At 34.1% G+C, this 20,393-nt stretch overlaps 1 protein-coding gene across 1 annotated transcript; it reads right to left on the bottom strand.

Annotated features, from left to right (window-relative positions):
- Window positions 1-1,543: 1,543 nt before the first annotated feature.
- Window positions 1,544-18,929, bottom strand: LOC124931314 (protein TONSOKU). Its single transcript, XM_047471750.1, has 20 exons — window positions 18,833-18,929; window positions 18,499-18,800; window positions 16,943-17,740; window positions 14,007-14,183; window positions 13,475-13,566; window positions 12,163-12,261; window positions 11,520-11,992; window positions 11,385-11,425; window positions 11,073-11,306; window positions 10,623-10,770; window positions 10,021-10,140; window positions 7,408-7,508; window positions 7,174-7,297; window positions 6,922-7,031; window positions 4,335-4,446; window positions 3,971-4,075; window positions 3,816-3,882; window positions 3,050-3,170; window positions 2,801-2,968; window positions 1,544-2,209 (listed from the first exon to the last, which is right to left on the bottom strand). Exons 2-20 carry the CDS (start codon window positions 18,775-18,777, stop codon window positions 1,658-1,660), a joined length of 3,921 nt encoding a protein of 1,306 aa, XP_047327706.1. The 5' UTR covers window positions 18,778-18,800; window positions 18,833-18,929; the 3' UTR covers window positions 1,544-1,657.
- Between the last annotated feature and the right edge of the window lie 1,464 nt (window positions 18,930-20,393).

The following is a 20,393-nucleotide window of genomic DNA, read 5'->3' as shown; positions in this document are numbered from 1 at the left end:
CGAAGACTGATGTGGGTTGCACCTGGCCACCGACGTTGGCTGCATCCGACTGAGCTGGGTCCAATTCTTGACCGAGGGCTAAGTCTTCGACCGTGGAGGCTTGCCCACAACCCAATTTTTATTTATTTAATTGATTTTTTTCTTTTTAGACTTAGGGTTGTTTAGTTGACTTTTTTATTTGCTTAGTTAAAAGTTTGTGGCTTATTTGATCCTAGGTTATAATAAAATTTAAAATTAAACCCTTAACTAAAATTTAATCTAGCCCTAACTTAGATTTATGATTATTTTTCTTTTATAAGTTCTCTTGAACTACAAATTTTTTATAAAACCAAAAAAAAATATAAAAAAATTATTTAGAGCATTTATATAATTTACCTCAATAAAGTTTTTAAAAATCAATCAAGACTTAATCCAATTAAGATTTGATTAATAATTTGATTAGTTTTGATTTTTAGGATAATTTTATGTGTGGATTATTTGCTTAGGTTTTCTTGTTTTAAGTTTTGTCTTTGTTTATTCTTTTTTTGTCTTTTATCTAATGCCAACCTTTTGAATGTTAAATGAAAAATTCTAAATTGTAAAGCATAAGAAATTTAAAGAACGACCAAAATTAATTAGTAAAGACCTTAGGATTGTGGGACATAGCGTCTAAAAAACTCTTTCTCACACATAACCAAACGCTGAACTCACTCTCTTAATTCATAATTGTTAAAAAAAGTTAAAGAAAACTTGTGTAAATTTTATCATTTTTTAGAAAATATAATTTCTGTACTTACAAGTATCTGTCATGTCTAAGTAACAAAAATATATCCTAAAAGTAAGTGTTTTACTTCAAAATTTAGTTTTATTTATTAAGTTAAAGTGCCAAACTATTAACGATAACTTAGTGTCTCATACTACTGTATGTGTTTAGAATACCATGTCATAAGTAGAGATAATATTCCTAACAATCATCCTAAATATCGAGGATATAATTGGGATCCCTAGCCAGATCACGAGGATTGAGAAAGTAAGTAGGATCTTGAGCAACACCATCCTCTTCAAACTCTACGTCTCCATATGTAGATTCTTGGATAAAATCACTGTATGTGTCTTCAACATTTGTTTATAACTGATTAGATGAATTGACAATATGATTAGATGCGTGAGCCACACTTACATATACGCTTGCGTGTGCAAACAACTCGGTTACACCTTAAAGGTTGAAGGTTGATGATTAAGCCAACTTCCTAATGGAAATGAATTCCACCCGCGCCTACAACTCTCACCTTCATGATTCAGAGAGTGAGAATGTTTGTGATGTAAACTTCTCGAAGCCTACAAGCATGATATATATGGACAACCATTCATTGCATAGATCATGGATTCAATGTGATTTTAAGGAATCATGAATCGAAGAGGATGATCGTCTTGAACAGACTTTTCAACTTCTCTATAATTTTAGTTTTAAAGAGAAAAGAGAGAATATAAATTATTTTATAAAGTTCATAAATAGTAATAACTATATAATCTAAAAAGATCTTATACCCAAAATATATATATATATTGACAAATTGATTAGTGTACCTATCTATGGACTAGCTTTTCAGATCTCTCTATTGCCATGAAGAAACATTTGTCTGATAATAATGCAGAATATCAAAGATTTGGGCATGATTCAGTTTCTCTGACAACATAGCCTCACTTTACAACATGGATGACCATTAACCAACAAGTGGAGTAGGTCTGGTTCTTCAATATGTTTCTCAGCTACACCAGCTTTAGACCCAACAGACCATGCAACGTACAGTTCTTCAGCTGTCTCTTTAGTGAACCCATTGCTGCTAAGATCCAGCATTTGCAACTGCTTTGCCATGCCAATAGCAGCTGCAAGCTCCATTATCGGCCCATCAATGGCAGCAGCATCCGCCTTTTCAATGCAGCTTTCGCTAAACTTTTCATCTTCTTCGCTGTCAGCAACTTCAAGCTGGCTGCATTCCATGTTAACCCCGCACAATCCTTGTGGAGTGGTGTTGTCCACTCTTTCAAGAGTTTGATGTTCATTCACGTCGATGTTTTCAGCCAGATTAAGCTCCTCTAAGGAGTCGTTCGCTACAAGTGCTTTAAGAATCGCAAGCATACCGTTAAGCCCAAGGCGACACTTATTAAGCACCAAAACTCTTAAACTGCATTCTGGGTTGTTCAGAAAAGATGCTAATGCGACTCCACCCTGTGTTCAATCATAAAGAGATGCAAGCTCAAATGGTAGTGAAATACTGGTTTCATTTGAAAACACAATTTCTATTTCTATAATATTTATGAACCAGATGAGATCATATTTACAAACTTAATATGTAGTCCTCTGTCAGATTCACATTTAGAAACATAAGTGTTTCCTTATAGAGCCAAAATTGTTATTTAAACATTACTATGGTCATGGTATTTTTTTAACATGAGAATACTTATGTTTTTCTTTTGTATAAAGGAAAGTAAGCAAAACATTCCAGCATCATTGATAATCGAAACTGAAACCTAAGTCTCGAAGTTCAAGACTAGTACCACCCATACTGAATTATATGCAACAGCTGTGTCATTTTCTTTTATCCTGTTTGGCATTATACATGATATTATTTTTTTATCATATTCTAAATTAAACCAGTTCAACACTTTTTTTCAGCAACAGATTGAGAATTTATTTATTATACTAAAAATAATCGAATAAAAAGCGAGGGGAACTTCATTTATCAGAGTTTCGCCATTAACTCCTTTTCAACTCGGGGTAGTGACAAGTGAAAAAAAAATATACTCATAAATAAAATACCTCTTGCATGATCGCGTTTCCTCCAAGGTTGAGCTCAAGAAGGCAGCTTCCGGCTAAGGAAATATCATTTCCCAGTGAATGAGAACTTGGTGCACAATATGATTGATCAGGCTTCAGAGGTTCTTGAGTTCCCGTGGACAGTGACTCAAGTAAATGTATAGCTCCATCCTATGTATTATATATAAACTAGCAAATTTCAATTGAACTGGACTAAAAAAACTTTAGAAAATGCTGTGACCATTCACTCACAGTTCCTATACCAGTACCACCAAGCATCAATGCCGACAATCGTGATAATTTTGTGAGTTGGCAAATTTTGTCAACTACAAGCTTGCTTAACTTCAAACCATTCAAATTTAGCTCTGAAATTCTGCAAATAATAAAGGCCAGTAAATAAAAAATAGTTGGAGTACGGGTAATAATATAATCAATGCTACTGACTATGTTTTTGATTTGTGCTTTAATATCCTTATTACAAATTACTGCAACTTTTGCAGTAATTGCTTTTATTTATACAAGTTGTCTTTTGTTTTAAAAAGAAAAAAAAAACACTTAGATATTTCTCCTTCACAAACAAAAAGAGATAGCCAGTATTGTTTCATAAACTTCATTTATGTTTGGGTGTGTATAATTGAAATTAGACTTGAATTAGAATCATAGTTGAAATTCAATTCCAACTTTCATATTTGGAGAAATAATAGTGTAGAATTAAACAAATAGAATTACAATTCCGAAGCAAGAATAATAGAATTAAAATTAAAATAATCATATAAATTCAATTCTATTGGAAATTAAATTCCAATTCCTTATTTTTAGTCATCAAACAAACAAAGAAGTTGGAATTGAACCCCTATTTCTAATTCTAATTTCTCACAATTCTATTAGAAACTTCTTCATGAACTTAACAAAAGGGCTCACACATTTTCCGGACATTGTCCACAAATGTTTCCTTGTTGCCAAATAGCACCTTGATAAAATAAAACATAAATAAGGCTCATAATTGAGAAAGATTAACCTGCTTAAAGTGGTGAGCTTAGCCAACAGATTTGCTAGGCTATTTGCAGAGATTGGACCATTGTATCCTGTCCAAACGAATAATAAAGATCAATTAGGAATGCTGATTGAAAGGTAGCTATAAGTTCAAATCAATTTGATTAATAAAATAAATACCTAAAGAAAGTTGCGCAAGAACAGACTCCGGACCCAGCGAATCAGCAATCTTCTGAATTGCTCTGGAAGTTAGAGAACATCGATCGATGTTTAAGCTATACAGGGCTAGAAAGGGAACATATATTTTGTCATGGAACTTCAATACATCAATTAGACAATTCAAAAAGAGCAACAAGGTAATATTTAACAAATAGATACAGATGTGAGACGAGTCAAATTGCAAAAACTGAAATTGTAAAACATCCATATGAATTAGAAAAACTGGAAATTATGGCTTTATTGTGCTTGAAAATGATTTTCTATTTCTATGTAATAACTAATAAGATTTTAAGCAGTCATACATAAAACCAGTATATATATTTACCTTTGCATTTTTCCAATATGGTTGAAAGATATGATCCACAGGCATCAGTCAAACGGTTACCAGAGATGTTCAGCACTTCCAATCGAGAAAATAACACTGGGCATTCACAGATCTGTGATGATCCAGAGATAATAAGCTGATTGAATGAACAACATTCAACTCACATACAGACTTTAACATAAAATAAAAAAGACAACTTCAGACATGTCAGATTCTCTTTCTGTCAAGAAAATCAGCAATATCTAATAACGTTTTCTAAATGTAAGCATAACATCCCAAACCAAAATATATTGATGAAATAAAGGAAAAAATAACCCCTGGAATATGGCTAAAGGTGCAAATAAATCCAAGAATTTTGATAAACATAATAACATAAAACTTTGTAAAAAGTTGTACAACTATTACCCCCAATATTAACAGTAGTCCACGTTGAAGACTCTATAGTTATAATTTGTATTAAATCACTATCATCTTATCCCAAAATGAACACAAAACTAACAAGACGACAGTATAAATTTTCAAACATACAAAGTGTGGAAATATCAAACTAGGTCTTCTTTCAAACAGCACACTAGACATTAACTCCAAATGATTGGAGTTTTGTCTTCTCAACAAAATGTTCATTTATGTTTGGAAGTTGTTATTTGTTTAACTAGTCTCTTTTATTTTCCTATAAATTGTAGTTCTATTGTAATAGTTTAGCATTCCAAATCAATCCCCATATGTATATTATATATATATATATATATAGTCTTTCGTTGCCTCCAACCAATGGCAGGATCGTGGGTTTCAATAATATCACCTTTACTAATCAAATCTATCTATTCTAGCATATCTTTACTCTTCTTTTTTCTTTTTATATTTGTTGATGAAACTTGAGAGAATATGAAAGTGAGAGATTGGTGACAAACAAATTGTCTTTGAATATTATATTAGTATGTTTTGAACATAGGAGACACACTATTAAATAAAAGAGAAGCCATTTACCGGAAAAAAAAATAATTATACTAAAAGTCAAATAAATCATCTCAATCCTTTATTCTAATGAACAGCCAAATAACAATCAATTTGTCCCCAAATTGATTTGTAGTGGTAACATTCCATTTCTGATTTGTTAAGTTTTGGGAAGATATTATCTACCATATTTCCACTCTCCTATCTGTTACGTTTGTTTCCAAAGTTTGACATCATTTATCTGTTTAATGGAATTTGTCTCCAAAGTTTGACATCGACCCACTGTTCGGCATTTGTCTCCAAAGTCACTTTACTGTTGAACCAAGATCTTCACAACCTCCTTCCTTAGTCTGCAATTTTCCGCATAATTTGAGGGATAGTGAAAATATCAAGCTAGGCCTAATTTTAAAGCACACCTTACCCTTGCCAAGAAAGTGGTTGAAAATTTTTGTCTTCCCAACCATGTTTTTGTTATGTCTATCTACAGAGTTGTTTCACCATTTATTTACCATTTTCTAGTACAGACTATAAATTGGCCTCATGGTAATAGTTTAGGCATCACAAAAAATATCAATCTACTTTCTCTTCATTTTTCTACACAAAGTAAATCCTTATAGTATATCTAAGGATTTAATTCAATTGTCTCAACTTCTCCATTTACTTTTTAAGTTGAGAGACCATGATTAAGTGAACATTATAAATAGAGAACGTTGTGCAAAATATGCTACTTAATAATGAGGATATTTATACAAGGGTACAAACTCTTGGGTTACTTAATACCTTTTAAATATATGGGAATCAAATTTGTACTTTAGCCAAATTTGGGGAGCTTTTTATTTTCTTTTCTTTATTCCTACATGTATTCAAAACTTCTGAGGACGTCAAAATAACATAGATACCATTATGAACACATTATATGGTGCCTAACATGGAAATGATTTTTCCATTCAGTTTGGGAGTCTTTGTGTTACATACCATCCTAGAGATCTAGGTTTGTAGAAGAAATGTAGGTTAATAATGGCCTAAGCCTGAGAGGAATAAACTTGATTCTATAACTATTTCATCCGTCATTTCAAATATTACATTCTCCACTACTTATAAGCCGCTAACTCATTAACCCACTATCTTACTCTTCTAAGTATCATACTAACCTTATTCTACTACGAAGTACCTACCACTACAGTTACATTACTCCCCCATAAGAAATACTTGACCTGAAGGATTGGACGGAATTGCACAATTGCACCCCCTTTAATTTCTCTCGATCCCATTAAGCCACTAGCTTACTCTACTAATTACCAACTACTACAGCCACACCTTGAAGGCAGTTTAGGTTTACCTTAACAAAATTAAAACTAAGATGCTATATCATTGAGTGTGTATATATTATCTTCTTTCATAGCATCTCTTTTAGACTTTTTGTATATAATGCCTAATTATCAAGTTGCAGATATCAATAGCATTTCTCCTGGGCATATAACTTATACAGGAATCTTGCAAAGAATGGACAGAAATATTATACCCATTACCCAGTCACATTATCTGTAAATCTTTATATTCTTGCACATAAATGCAATTTATAAAGTTACAGTAATCTGTAATGAGCAGGAGATATACAGCCAGGAGTATAGACCTGAAACAAAGCAGTTGGTCCTAAGCGATTGCAATGAAAATCCAACACCAAACCTCCATATCCTTGACTGGACGAAAATACTTGCTGAAGTTTCTCCATGGTTACATTTCCTATGGCATGGCCCAGAACGGAGTAAGAAAATAAAAAGGAGCTAATTATTTTCAGAGAATGAGAACATTACAGACCTGCTTAGAAGTTAATTCCAAGTTCACAGTGGGATTAATTGACTATAGACAAATTCACAATAATTACCTAGCAAGTTGTGCGAAAGATTTAATACAGCAATTGGTCTGTGAGCTTGCAGTGCATTCAGTAGTGGACTTATTGACACATCTTGCAATTCACAATCAGACACTATAATCTCATCCTCTGAGACCTATAAAAGTGCATGAGATACGCCCCATGTAAAAAAAATACAGTTGTGTTAGTAATGTTCCTATCCTTCTAGAACTTTGCAATGAAAAAAACAAAATCTTTTACTAGTACCTCTAAATTGTACAACTTCGAGAGCAATCTGATGTTAGGTGGTTCAGATGATTCCATGCAAGAGTCAACATAGAGTTGCATCAATCGCTTTTGTACCCATCCTGAATTGACATGTATAAGAGAGGAACTCCAGTACTTTCCATGAAAAAAATAAACAACTACATGGATGCGGAGTTGCATAAAAAACAAGTAAAAGAAGGTTCTTCTTGATATAGACTATTACTATCAGCGTGCCAACCCATTTCATAGCCAGCACTGCATAATTCCACTTTTAGACAGACATTAGATAGTGCTGTGTACTTGAAAAAATCTTGATAAGATAGCCTACACCTGATGCAGGAAACCTGATAACAAACCACTCAATTTTATTAGGCATAGATGTTCCGTTGATGTGTCTCAGTTTGATTAGGTACTATTCTTGAACTACACGCTTGATTTAGTGATGTAGACTTCATAACCATATGAGAATCGTACACTTAACAAACTGTGAAATAGATGCCATTCTTATCTACCTTTTTAATGTCAAAAGACTAGTTATCCTTCACAACTCTCATAATTTTGTTCAAGAAATCTGTAAAACTAAAATGGCTTCCTCCCACTGGGTCGAGATTCACCACTTTGTTGGTTAATAATTAAGCTTCCAAATCAATTAACCCCTGATAAGCATGAAATATCTATGGGCAATCTTGTTAAAAGAAATTCAAGATTTCTTTATTTAGATTATTGAGTTTTTTAAGGTGAAAGTATGATACAAACTTGTTATTAGATGAGTAATATATGGCATATATAGTTCAGTACAATATAAGTAAATCATTGAGAACAAATAATACGTTGGTATAAATAAAGCAATCGGTTGAGGGCAAGCCAATTCCAAAGAGGGACGGGGAGAGAGAAATAATTCTACAATCCCCACAAGTTTAAAATTCCACAACATTATTTGAGCACAATTGTTTGAAAGAGGAGTTGAATAATCTACAACATTCTCTATAGAAGGGCTAGGTTGCAAGATGTAGAATACCAATCACAACATAGCATTGCCAATCTTCCTCAGTGTTCCGTATCCGGAAAGTCAGAACCACTCGGATAGAATTTGGTAAGGCATTTAAAATCACAACAAATCTTTCTAATTGACAATAGATTGCGCCGTTAACATGGTAAGGTGTTTAATATAGAATTTAGAGAACACTTTTTAAACAAATGCAGATGCGCCGTTAGCCACGCGAACGATGAACAAAATGATTTGTATATAAAAATCATGTAATTGAAATAGGTTCCCCGTCATGTGCTGTGCTCTAATGTCCGCTGGAGTTGATTGTGCTGCCGAAAGGAGTTGCGGAAGCGGGGTTGCTAACGCTATATAGAGTCACGTAGCGGCAGTCTGGGATTAGCGTCTAGAAGTTGACGTATCGCTTCCAGCTGGACGAGACACTGTCAACCGGAAGCACGACCAGCAACAACTGTCAGTGATAACAAGGGAGCAGCGACAACAACTGTCAACGATGACGAGAGAGCATGACAGTGGAAGATGAAGGGGCAGCTATGAGATCGCAGAGGTGAGTGGAAGAAGGCGAAGAGCATTGGGCAGCTATGAGATCGGAGAGGAAGAGGTAGGGGAAGTGCTTGGGTAGCTATGAGAACAAAGAGGCTGAGAGGATGAAATGTTGATGAAATTCTTTCACTTCATCGAGTGACTTTGATCGCCAGAGTGTCACTAGTAGGATGCTAAATTGACCATTTTTGGACAAATTATGTCGGGTTGCCGAACCACAAAAACAGACAAATTCTGCCAAGTGATGGGAGAAAATGATGGATAGATTATACCTATATAAAAAGTGCAGTTTCTGAAGTTACGAAACTGTCGAAGAAGAGCTCAAGAAGGATCCTCTGATATCATGTAGAATATTGAATTTTTAAGAGTGAAAGTATGATAATATTATTTGATGATACGAACTTGCAATTATAGAGTACAATAAAAATTACAGCAATAACAACAAGCAATACGATTAGAATAAATAAAGTAATATGTTGAGTGCAAGTAAGGTCCATCAATTCAAAAAGGAGAGATAGATAATTCTACGCTCTATCATAAATATACAAAATGTATGTTTTTCTACGATTAGAATGTATTTGCACGAATGAACCTAGTTAGTTAAGAAATTATAAACAGATTATTAGACACCACACTAACACATGGATTACATCAAAGTTGAAAAAAGAAAGATCATATCAATGACTCAATCTCATAAGCTACAAAAACAATTTTGGATGCTTCAAGCATAAGTTATCCGTTCTAAAGGTAGGAGGAAATCTAACTAATGTCAGAAACAAGATTGCAGAAACTTAAGTAATAGACAACATCATGGGTGATGTCATGATATATATTTTCATGATGGAAATTATTAAATATTGCATGTTTTATGACTTTGGCCAAGTGTCGGAGTTTCAAAGTCAAATTTTCACTAATCCCACATAAGAGAAACATTCATGTTGAAGACATACACAAAGCAAGATCTGATCCATAAAATAAGAGAGAATTAGGATTGAAACGGCAATAACATGGTACTTGCAAGCACATCGTGCGCTATGAAAATAAAAGTTCAACGATATATGTACCTTCTATTGAAACTTCAATCCAGGCTTTTCCTGATAAATGATCCTTTACTGATTCAATTGCTTCCAGCGAATTGAGGACTTTTCCACCATATGTCAAGTGTTGAATAATCGGCAATAGTCCTGGATTTTACTATGCCATTGAGCAGCAATATATAACTAAAACTATGGATCATATTTAATGCTATCTCATTAATCTAGCTAGTATTGCAGCCAATTAGCATTGTGGTTACATTAATCAAGTGAACCAATCACACAACACTCATGGGTAGACAGATTTTGGTATTGTGAATAGATGTTAATTTCCTGTATTCCAGATACTTTTAACTGAAGCTATAGTATTAAACCATATAGTATCTTGAGAAACTTAAAGAATGCAGGATATGATTATGTAGTTCAGATATCTTCACAGTAAGCATAATTATGATGTTCTTATGGAAGAGATGCCATGATCAAGGCCACTTACACCCACTACAATATGAACCTACGAAATGACAAGACAAAGAGGCTTCTATCTGAATTACTATTATCCAATACAGGACTGTGGGTGTTATGCTAATTCTCCTAAAACTATTATCCAATTCAGGAAAATAAGGTCTACATACCTTTTGATCTCTTTTCAACAGGAAGTTTCAAAAAGTATAAGCACGCAACTTCAACTTTGACATGGTCTATGCTTAACTTGTCACCTGCTATACACGAGTCAAGTGGCATATGTACAAAGTCTTCACCAACCTTGAAAAGAAGGCATTGCTGCATTTAAAGTGGATCACAAAATATTAATACAGATAAATAATGAAACATAATGTGTATGGTAATTAATAGTCGCAATATTATCATGTCAAGCAGTGATGTCAATGACCTATCCTTAAAAGGCATGTGACATTAACTCGCCATCTGATAACTTACAACAATATTATTAGAAACTGTAAAGTCACCCTCTTCATTTCAATACTATATATGGAATCCAATCTTAAATTTGGTTTTAGAATGCAATCTGCAGCTGCATTGTGCTATCTGTGACTCTTATATGATATAGAAAGCAGAATACTCACACAATTTTCATCAATGCATGTGTGCATGTCCAAAGCAGTATTAGTATTCTGATCATTTGTATATCCTGAGATGTTACGGGCACACTTTGAACCATTTGCAACAGAATTGTAACTATTGCCAACTTCATTTGTCCCAACATTGAGCAAGACTACTTGTGGTTTACTAGAATTGAATGAACAAATGCTTTCTTCCATGATAGGAGGAGCATGTTTAGTAGATGCACCTTTAGGATTCTGCCAAGCCAAAAGAATAAATACGAAAGTTTACACATTAAGGTACATCATGTAAGCATCACATAACAATAAACCTACCTGTAAATCACTAACAGGAGTCAAATTACTCCTGCTGTTGTCTGTCGTTAAGAGGATAAAGATAAATTAGTAATGAGTTAGTAAACCTGTAAATAAATTATGTCCATACAATTATTTTGTGTTCTGTAGGCTTACATTCATCAGAAGTAGCTATATCCTCTGCTGGAGTTTCATGGTTCTTTTCCTTGAAGCACTCTCTTTCATCATTGGATTCATCATCATCAGAAAAGATTACTCGAAAACGTTTACGACCACCAATGTTTTGGTCACTGTGAGTAGATTTGGATGTGCTTCTGGGTGATAATTCAATTGTGCTTTTAGCACTGCGGAATTTCTTCATTTTTGATTGAGAAGACTTCTTACTAGTATGCAAGAGTGAAATCAAGGTTTCATCATCGTTTAGAGCATCCACTCTAGGATGTAATCTTGATTCGGGAGAATTAGATTCATTTACAGCTGAGGAAGAGCTGAAATCAAACTGATGAAGTAACTGGTCCTGCTCCTCAGTTTCAGTTTCAGTTTCAGAACAAGTTTCCCCCATTGCGTCATGTGCTTCTAGATTTCTAATATTTGACTGCTTCAATTTATCAATTTCCTGTTGCAACTTCCTGAAGCAACATAATCCTAATTAAATAGTCTTAAAATCCACAAAGAACACTGGTAAACTGCCAGGATTAAATCTGCACATTTCTGTGAAAATGGTAACCTTAGACAAGTTTTCTACATCTAGTACCAGCATTGGCACCTAAACGTAGAAAGTTAAGAATCTCGTGCTTACCTAGCCTCGTCGACATTGTCGAATCTTATCATGTGGCAATAGTGCATGTTCTCCAAGGCTGATAGCTGAACTGAAGGAAGATTTGCTTTCACTGCTATTCTGCAACAAAGAACCTATATGCAATTAGACTCCAATAAAGTCATTTTACAACAATGCTTTGTTACATATTAGTAGGGTTGAGTTGTTAGTTAGGACACTAAATAGTAAATATGCCCTTAGAGTTTATTATGTTAGTTAATATTATCCCAAGTTGTTTGAGGGTTGTTAGCTTGTTAGAATAGGTAGAACCTAGAGATTGGATGAGCTAGACCATGATACGATACGATACCTATCATAAACATGAGGACTGAGACAGACGACCTCTAGATAAGTAGTTAAAGAATTGAATTGAATATTGAATGGATTATGTCCATATATTTGTATTCTCTGCTAAATGGTTAGGTCATTCTTTCTATAAACCCTACAAAAGTGTAACAGCTGCATGATATTATTGACATTATAGTAGCAGTTGTCTAGAAAAAAGGCTGAATAAATTTCCAAATTACACATGAGTAGAACAGCTGATTACATTTTTTGACCTATAGACTAAGATACTTCCTTAATCCTAATATGTGGCATAAATTTTGCAGTTTAAGATGAGTTGATCATTACAAAGTATCTAGCCAAAATACCCTTTTAGTATTGGACTATTAGATCTATTCTCAATCAAATTCAGATTGCATCTTGCTAAACATCTACATTGCTGGAATAATTATTATTCATAGCTAATCTGAAATCTCTTTCAAGGCAGAGGAATAGGCACATGAGGAAGAGGAACAAGATGAAGAGATATAGATATGATGGTAAAAGAAAAGGAACAAATGTGTAAAGCAAATTGATTTTAAATCATTAATTAAAATGCATTTACAACAGATACTAGGGTATGTAAAAGCAGTGAAATGCCATCAAGTAACTCAGACCTACTAAGATTGTAAGGATCATGTTTTTCCAGTCTTAATGTAACTCTGGACCCCACTAACATTTGGAAAATTATCAAATGACTCTAGCACAAATAAAGTCGTCCAAATTTCTACATAAACAGATCGACTAGTCAAGAAGATTCTTTCCAATATAGTATAGACGATGAACAATATTTGATAGCATTTCCCAGGAAACACCTCTTTGAGGAATGTATACTCATGTAGAAAAGTGGAAATTGTAAACGAAAAATCATCACATTCTTTCCTCTAGTCAACAGGGATAAAGCACCAACATTTTGTATTAAAATAGATTCCATGAGATAGATTAACTCAAAGAACTCATGATCACTTGCCTGTATCCCTCTTCAAATGCATCCAAAGCTCCTGACAAATTACCATCAGAGTCCAAAACAGTTCCAATGTTAATCTTTGCTAATGCTTGCCCCTGGTATATAGTATAGCAGTTCTGTAAATTATTTTAGCAAAAAAGATACTTCTAGCATATAACACATACTAGATTGTTAGACAATACATGACCTTAAGTAAGGAATGAATGTGGATGATAGAGATTAAATTTCAAGATCAATCCAAAGTCAAAGGAGCTTAAATTATAAAATTGTAATTAGAACCTACGTAAAGGGTATCATATTGCTCTTGTAGAGGAGATCAAGATATAGATTAGACAACAAAACTCATACAGTGAACTTAAAACTGTTACTATGTCAGCATCATCTTACTCGTTCAGAAAGATCAAGATGATCATAAAGTTATATATGACCCTTCTAATCAGTAATCACAAAAGAAGAAGAAAGTGAAAGCATTGACTGAAAATCCAACTTAAGTAGGAAAAAGAGAAATAAAATAATAGAATGCACTTATACTTACCTCCAAACTGCCAATTGACTTGTAAACCTCCCAGCTCTTTTTGTACCATTTGATTGCTTTGCTAAAGTTTCTGAGTTTCTGGTATGATTCTCCAATGAACAAAAACGAATCACTCAACTTTTCCTTGTCACACAACTCATTGGCTACTAACTTCTTCTTTTTAGCAGACTCTAGATGCTGTACAATATACCAAACTCAACAGATTCATTGAATAGGAATTAGAATATAACAGTACACTTTATCTTGTGATCAAGGTTGCAGAAAAATGTTAAAAGATATGACTATGCAGTCTCAACATATTATGGTAAACCCAAACCATGTAGGAAGACATACTTGTTTAGTTACAGAAAGAAAATAATTATATTATAGCTTGTTTGTATTTTTATTACTTCATTTCTGTGGAAATATCAAACTATGCCTTATATCAAACAACAAATTTGTTTCCAATTGACATTAACTCGAAGTGGTTGGAGTTGTGCCTTCAACAAAATGTTCCACGAGACATTAAGTCTGCAGAAACTCTACGAAGCCTCTTTTGAGAATCTCGACATTGATTTTCGGTGTGTCTTCAAAGTCACTGATTTAGTTCTGGCATCACCTCCACAGAAACTCCATTGTTTTGCAACACTTCATCCCAACTACGTCCATAGTTGTCAATAGCGCCCGTAGCGCTAGCTATAGCGAATAGCGTAGCGTAGCGCCCCCTTGTAGCTATAAGGGGCTATAGGCTACGCACTTTCAAATAGCCCCGCTTTTGTAGCTATAGCGCCTATAGCGCCAAAAGCTATTGCCCCTTGTAGCGACGCTTTTACAAAATTAATATTAATTATGACTTTTCATCTCCCCAAATTTTTTAAATTTCAAATTTTTTTTGACTCTTCCTCTTCTTTGCACTCTTCTTTTATTCTCTTATTATTTTTTCCTCTCTAGTTTTTCCAATTATTTTCTCTTCTTTCCTCTAATCTTATTTCTACATTTCTTCTCTAGCCTTTTCTTATCCCTCTTTCTCTTCTCTAGTCTTTTCTTATCCTTCATTCTCTTATTTTCTCTTCATCAACACATTTAAGAAGCTCGAAGGCAATCACATCTAAATCAAGGGGGAAAAGACCAATAGAAACATCTAACACATCTGATATTTTAGATGAATTTGATTACAATGAAAAAAGTGAAGAAGAGAATGATGCCAAACATTATGCAATTTCAAATGAAGAAGATGATCTCGATCTTGATGAAGAAAATGATGACAATGAATTTTAGATTATGTTTTGAACTTTTTCTAGTTTAAGAATTGATGGTTTTTTGTTTTGAACTTTTATTTTTGTGATGTTTTTTATTTTTGATATTTACATGTTTTTAACGCATTATTTTCAAATAGCCCTCGCTACGCTATTCGCTTTACGCTATAGCTATGAGCAGCTTTGACGCTATTTAGCGCTATACGCTATTGACAACTATGACTACGTCAATCTAGAGGACACCACTCTGCAAATACTCCACGACACTTCTCAGCAAGAATCTTGGAACCTATGTTTGGCAATTGTCCTCAAAGTCGCACATTTTTAGTTGAATCAAGTACTTATGAGCCTCTATATTTGGATTAATCAAGTCACTGACAGGTCTAATTTGTATGAAGAATATGTTGCTTAGTTTGAGGTGGAAAGTGGAAAGTGTATGTTGAATTATCTCTTCATCTTAGATTGGTGCAATTTTGCTTGCACTCAACATGTTGCTTTGTTTACACTCAATATGTTGAGTGCTGTCAGTTTTTACCTTTATCACACTGAATGTGTTTTAAATATCTGGATTTTTCATGTAAACATAACTCACTATCTAAATAATATATTCCCTCTCTTAAATTTCTACGGTGTCAAATTAGGTTTATTTTTATTCTTTAATTTACCCTAATTGAGAAAATTAGAATATATTAGTAACGATATTTTAGTGATTCTGATTTTTCCAAGTTAAAAAAAAATCAGCTCTTACACTTTATAAATAGTGTAACCTATTATGAGAATAATATAACAAAACTCAAAAGCATCTATTTCTCTGTCCTTTAAAAGAAATCACAATTATTAATGTAACCATTTAAAAAAAAAAAACTTATTATCATCTCATTTTATTTAATATTTTATGATCACAAAATTTCAGAAAATCACACCCATAATCCAAATTAGGGACATTTTTTTCATTTGATCCAAATAACCCAGTTTTGGTCAAACAATATTTTTTTTACAAAAAATCAAATTATTAATAACCCGGCATCAACAAGCCGAGAACAGGTGGCTAATAGAGTATGCCAAACTTGTTACTTTTACCCGAAGTATATATGTCAGTGGTTAAGGCTTAAATTGAGCTTGAGACCCTAACTAAGCCTAACCTCACCATGCTAGAATTGTCACTTGTCTTGATGCATCTCATCTAAATAGAGGCCCCATTTGGAATTTGAACCTAGACTCCAATGCATTTGATTCCACTTCTAATTTGACACAAACTCTAAAATAGGTTAACATCAAAACATAGTCAGGTAATACTCACAAAGACATCTTCCAACTAGGCTATATATCAGTGACTAATGTTGAATATCTGAGAATTCTCATAAGACTTAGAGAACAGAAAGCACAATGAAATGCATGAACTAACAAAACAAAATTAAAATAATTATTTTGGTGAAGGCGATGGGGATGTGAATTGATTTATTTATGATGTTGTGCATAGAATAATGAATATTATTTACCATAAGTAAAGGCAACCTAGTAATGCAGACTACTAAAAGGCAAAAAAAGACATTGAAGCAAAATAAGACATTAAATCAAGCATGGACATTGACGTTATTGAGTATAGAGCAACACTAAGGTTATTTACTGTAATATAAGGTAACCTAGCAGTGAAAATGGCTAGCCGGCAAAAGAATAAGGTGTCAGCAACAGAAGATATACCTTAACCCAAGCAAAAATCATGCTAGATTTCTCAATAAGGCGATCAATAGAAGCATTTTGCTGTAGGAGGCATTTCCTTTCACTTGATGTACCTCTAGCAACGGTCAATTGTCTTGATAGCTTCTTTAGATTTTGTTCTTCGCTTAATAAATCCTCTGCTACCTTCATTGCTTCTTTTACTGTTTCAATATTCTGACAAATTTGATTAGCCAATGCATCCTCATCCTCCAATTGTTTAGACAGTTTAAGTGCCTTTTCATAGCAACAAATTGCTTCCTCGCACTTCTGCACCCTGTAGTATAATTCTCCAAGATTGATGTACCCTTTTGCCTCCCCTTGGACATGCCCAATCCGCTTACAAATTAAAATATCCTTTTCAATGTGCTCACGAGATTTTTCCCATTTCCTGAGCTCCATGTAGGCCTTTCCAAGGTTATGATGGAGCCTACTGCGACCATCCTTATCTTTAGGCACTTCCTCTTCATCACAAATTTGCAGCCCCCTCGTAAGAATTTTCACCGCTTCTTCCAAGTTATCAAGATCCATTTCAATCATTCCAATGTTATTGTAAGCATCAATATATTCTTCGAGGAACGAAGCCATATTGGAGGATGGTTTTTCCTTGAGAGACCTAGCATGTCCTATTGCTAATTTGAAATATTTTTTGGCATTCCGAATAGAGCAGTGGTCATTTTCAGATCTCAGGAACATTTCATGATAAGTTCTGCCAAGTTGTGTGCAGGCTCTTTGTTGCTCAACAAGGTCATTTGCCTCCTTGGCAAGCTGTAAATGCTTTTTCTGCCATGAAAAAGAAGTGAAATTCGGCATGAAATTATTGTTTGGCAACTGTAAACATACTTGATTTGGTACCAACTAATTTATTAAATATCTGCAGTTTATACTAGCTATGATTCAACATAAAGCTTCAACTTCACTAATATCAAAATCAAGAACAAGATGAAAAGCAACAATTAGCAAAAATTAAATGTAGTCAATATGTGCTCATAAAGCAGTAACATCTTCACCACCTACCCAAAGCACGGTGGATATTCCCAGCCTCCCTCTGAGGTCCTAGGTTCGAGCCCGTCAGGCGAATGGTTAAATGGTTAAGCGTGTTTGCGGGTTATGTGTTTAACCCGAGGGGATTAGTCGCTTGCGGAACCCAACGTTCTCAAAAAAAAAAATCATTTCTTTATTGAAATTTTATAGAGAAGAATGGTATTTGTCCCCTCTTTGACAGAAATCAAAGTAAAATAACAGTTGAAAGGAAAGAAAAATCAGATTGTGATAAGACATAAGAAACAAACTATAGATTAGTTGTTGACACGTTTGAAGAAAGGTTAAAAATCCACCCTATACTCGTTTGTCATTGTAATGCATTCATAGTTGAGTTCGTAACAGGTACTTGCATTCATTATGTAGATACATAAGAAGAGAATAGAGAGTACCAAGAACACATATAGCTAAATTTGTGTCTGTTGACAACCAAATAACCCTAGTCTGCTTCTACCACAATCAAATCGATGAATGATGAGAATGAGGGATACGGGGCAAACCTGGTAAATAAGAGCGTCATTGAAATGTTCAAGGCGGAGATAGACCTCGCCAAGCGATTGACATGTGGGAAGGAGTTGTGTCTCGCTAAGATGCTTGACGGATATTTCGTAGTCAATACGGAGCCACTTGAGGGCCTCCACATACTCTCCCCTGTTCTTCAGTAGGTTTCCTATCATATTTGCCCAACGCGCTTCTTCCGATCGGTTACCCTCAGCCGCCGCGTTTCTGTAGGCTCGCTTGGCCGCGCTTAGCTGAGCGTCATCTCCACCTCTCGTCATTGTCGTCTAAGAATTTTCTACTGCTAAATTCAATCGGATTGAAGTTGTATTGCGCCTAATGCTTTCGGAACATCAGTAGCAAAATCAGAAACAACGCTTCAATTGTCCCCTCTCTTTATCAATCTCAAATTTCGGGAAGGGCTTCGCTGTTGTACACGATTTCCCGCCATAAAAAGAAGTGGAAATCTTTTTCTTTTCTTTTCTTTATTTATAATTCATTTGTTAAAATCTTCAATTATAATACTTTTATAAATTATTTTCTACCTACATATTTTATTCTTTTACCAAATTATCTGTTTAGTTATTTTTTCAACTCAATCATTATATAAAACATTATTAAATATATTTCTCAATCATTTTTTTAAAATAATAATTCATTTATTTTATCAAAATTATAAATAAATACATAAAAGAGAAAGTATATAGAAAATTACAAATTAAAACGTTGGCATTGATTGTGACATGTGGAGCGTTATTACTGATGGTCTCATAAAGATTTCTAAGCCAAGAAGTGAGTGGACTACTAAGACAAGGTGACTAACAATTGGATAATATTGTTAGGAACATTCTGTATCAGTCGATCAATATGAACGTTTTCTATGAAATCAAGACATGTTCCTCTGCTAAAGAGATATGGGATAAGCTTATTCAGATTTATGGTAGAAATGTTCAAGCAAAGAAGGATCACAAAGTTTTCATGGCAACTGAAAACAAATCCAAATGGGCTGATAGCGACTTAGGGAAGTCTCCTGTGAAAGAGAGACTGAAGTTGTTACATGTTTGATGGCAGATGACCAATCCAAGGTAAATGATGTCTCTACCCTAGAATTTACAAATGAAGAATTAACTAATGCACTCAATGAAATGGCCATTGAGTACAAAAAAGTTAACTGACTCTTTTTATGAAATGAAAGTAAAATATGAATTAACTGTTATTTCTTTTAACAAAGAATCTGAATCAAATATTTTTGACGAAAACATAACAGATATCTTTTATCTAAGAATGAAATGCTCAAAGAGCAGATTCAAAAATTCTTTCATCTGAAAACAAGAGGTTAAACTACGTTGTCAATGCATGGACAAGGTTCGGAGATGTTGTCAAACATCAGATCTGTATGTTAAGACCTGCTGGATCTAGATCCGGTCTAGGATTCGACAACAATGACCCTAACCTGTCCTGCAAAACATCAAACTCAGCAAATGACAAGCTTAAGCCAATAAGCTTTGTTAAAAGGAGTTTGACTAATAATGAATCTGATCTCATTCGTGAAGAAATAGATTTTAAAATGAAATCATTTATGTTCCGCCAACTGTTAGCTGGCTGAAAAATAAGTTAGAAGCAGTTAGCAAGTCTGGCAATCTAAAACCTGACTCAAAGTCAAGGAGTTTTAAAAGAAAGTCTTCCTCAAAAACTAAGGGATTAGTGGCTAGCAGAAAGTCGTCTGCTAAGTCGAAAGCATACGCATTAATCACTGCACAAAATAGGAAATCCATCAGAATATCTCAAATATGGATTCCTAAGGGACTGATTGACCGAGGACCCGATTGAATGTGGGTACCAAAAGATTGTAAATATTGTTTTGTGTAGGTACAAATAAACGATGGGTTGGAGGAAT

The sequence above is a fragment of the Impatiens glandulifera genome, chromosome 3 (genome assembly GCF_907164915.1).
Source record: "Impatiens glandulifera chromosome 3, dImpGla2.1, whole genome shotgun sequence".
Lineage (NCBI taxonomy): Eukaryota > Viridiplantae > Streptophyta > Magnoliopsida > Ericales > Balsaminaceae > Impatiens > Impatiens glandulifera.
The sequence above is the reverse complement of the archived record's forward strand: the minus strand, read 5'-3'. Positions and strand labels throughout refer to the sequence as shown.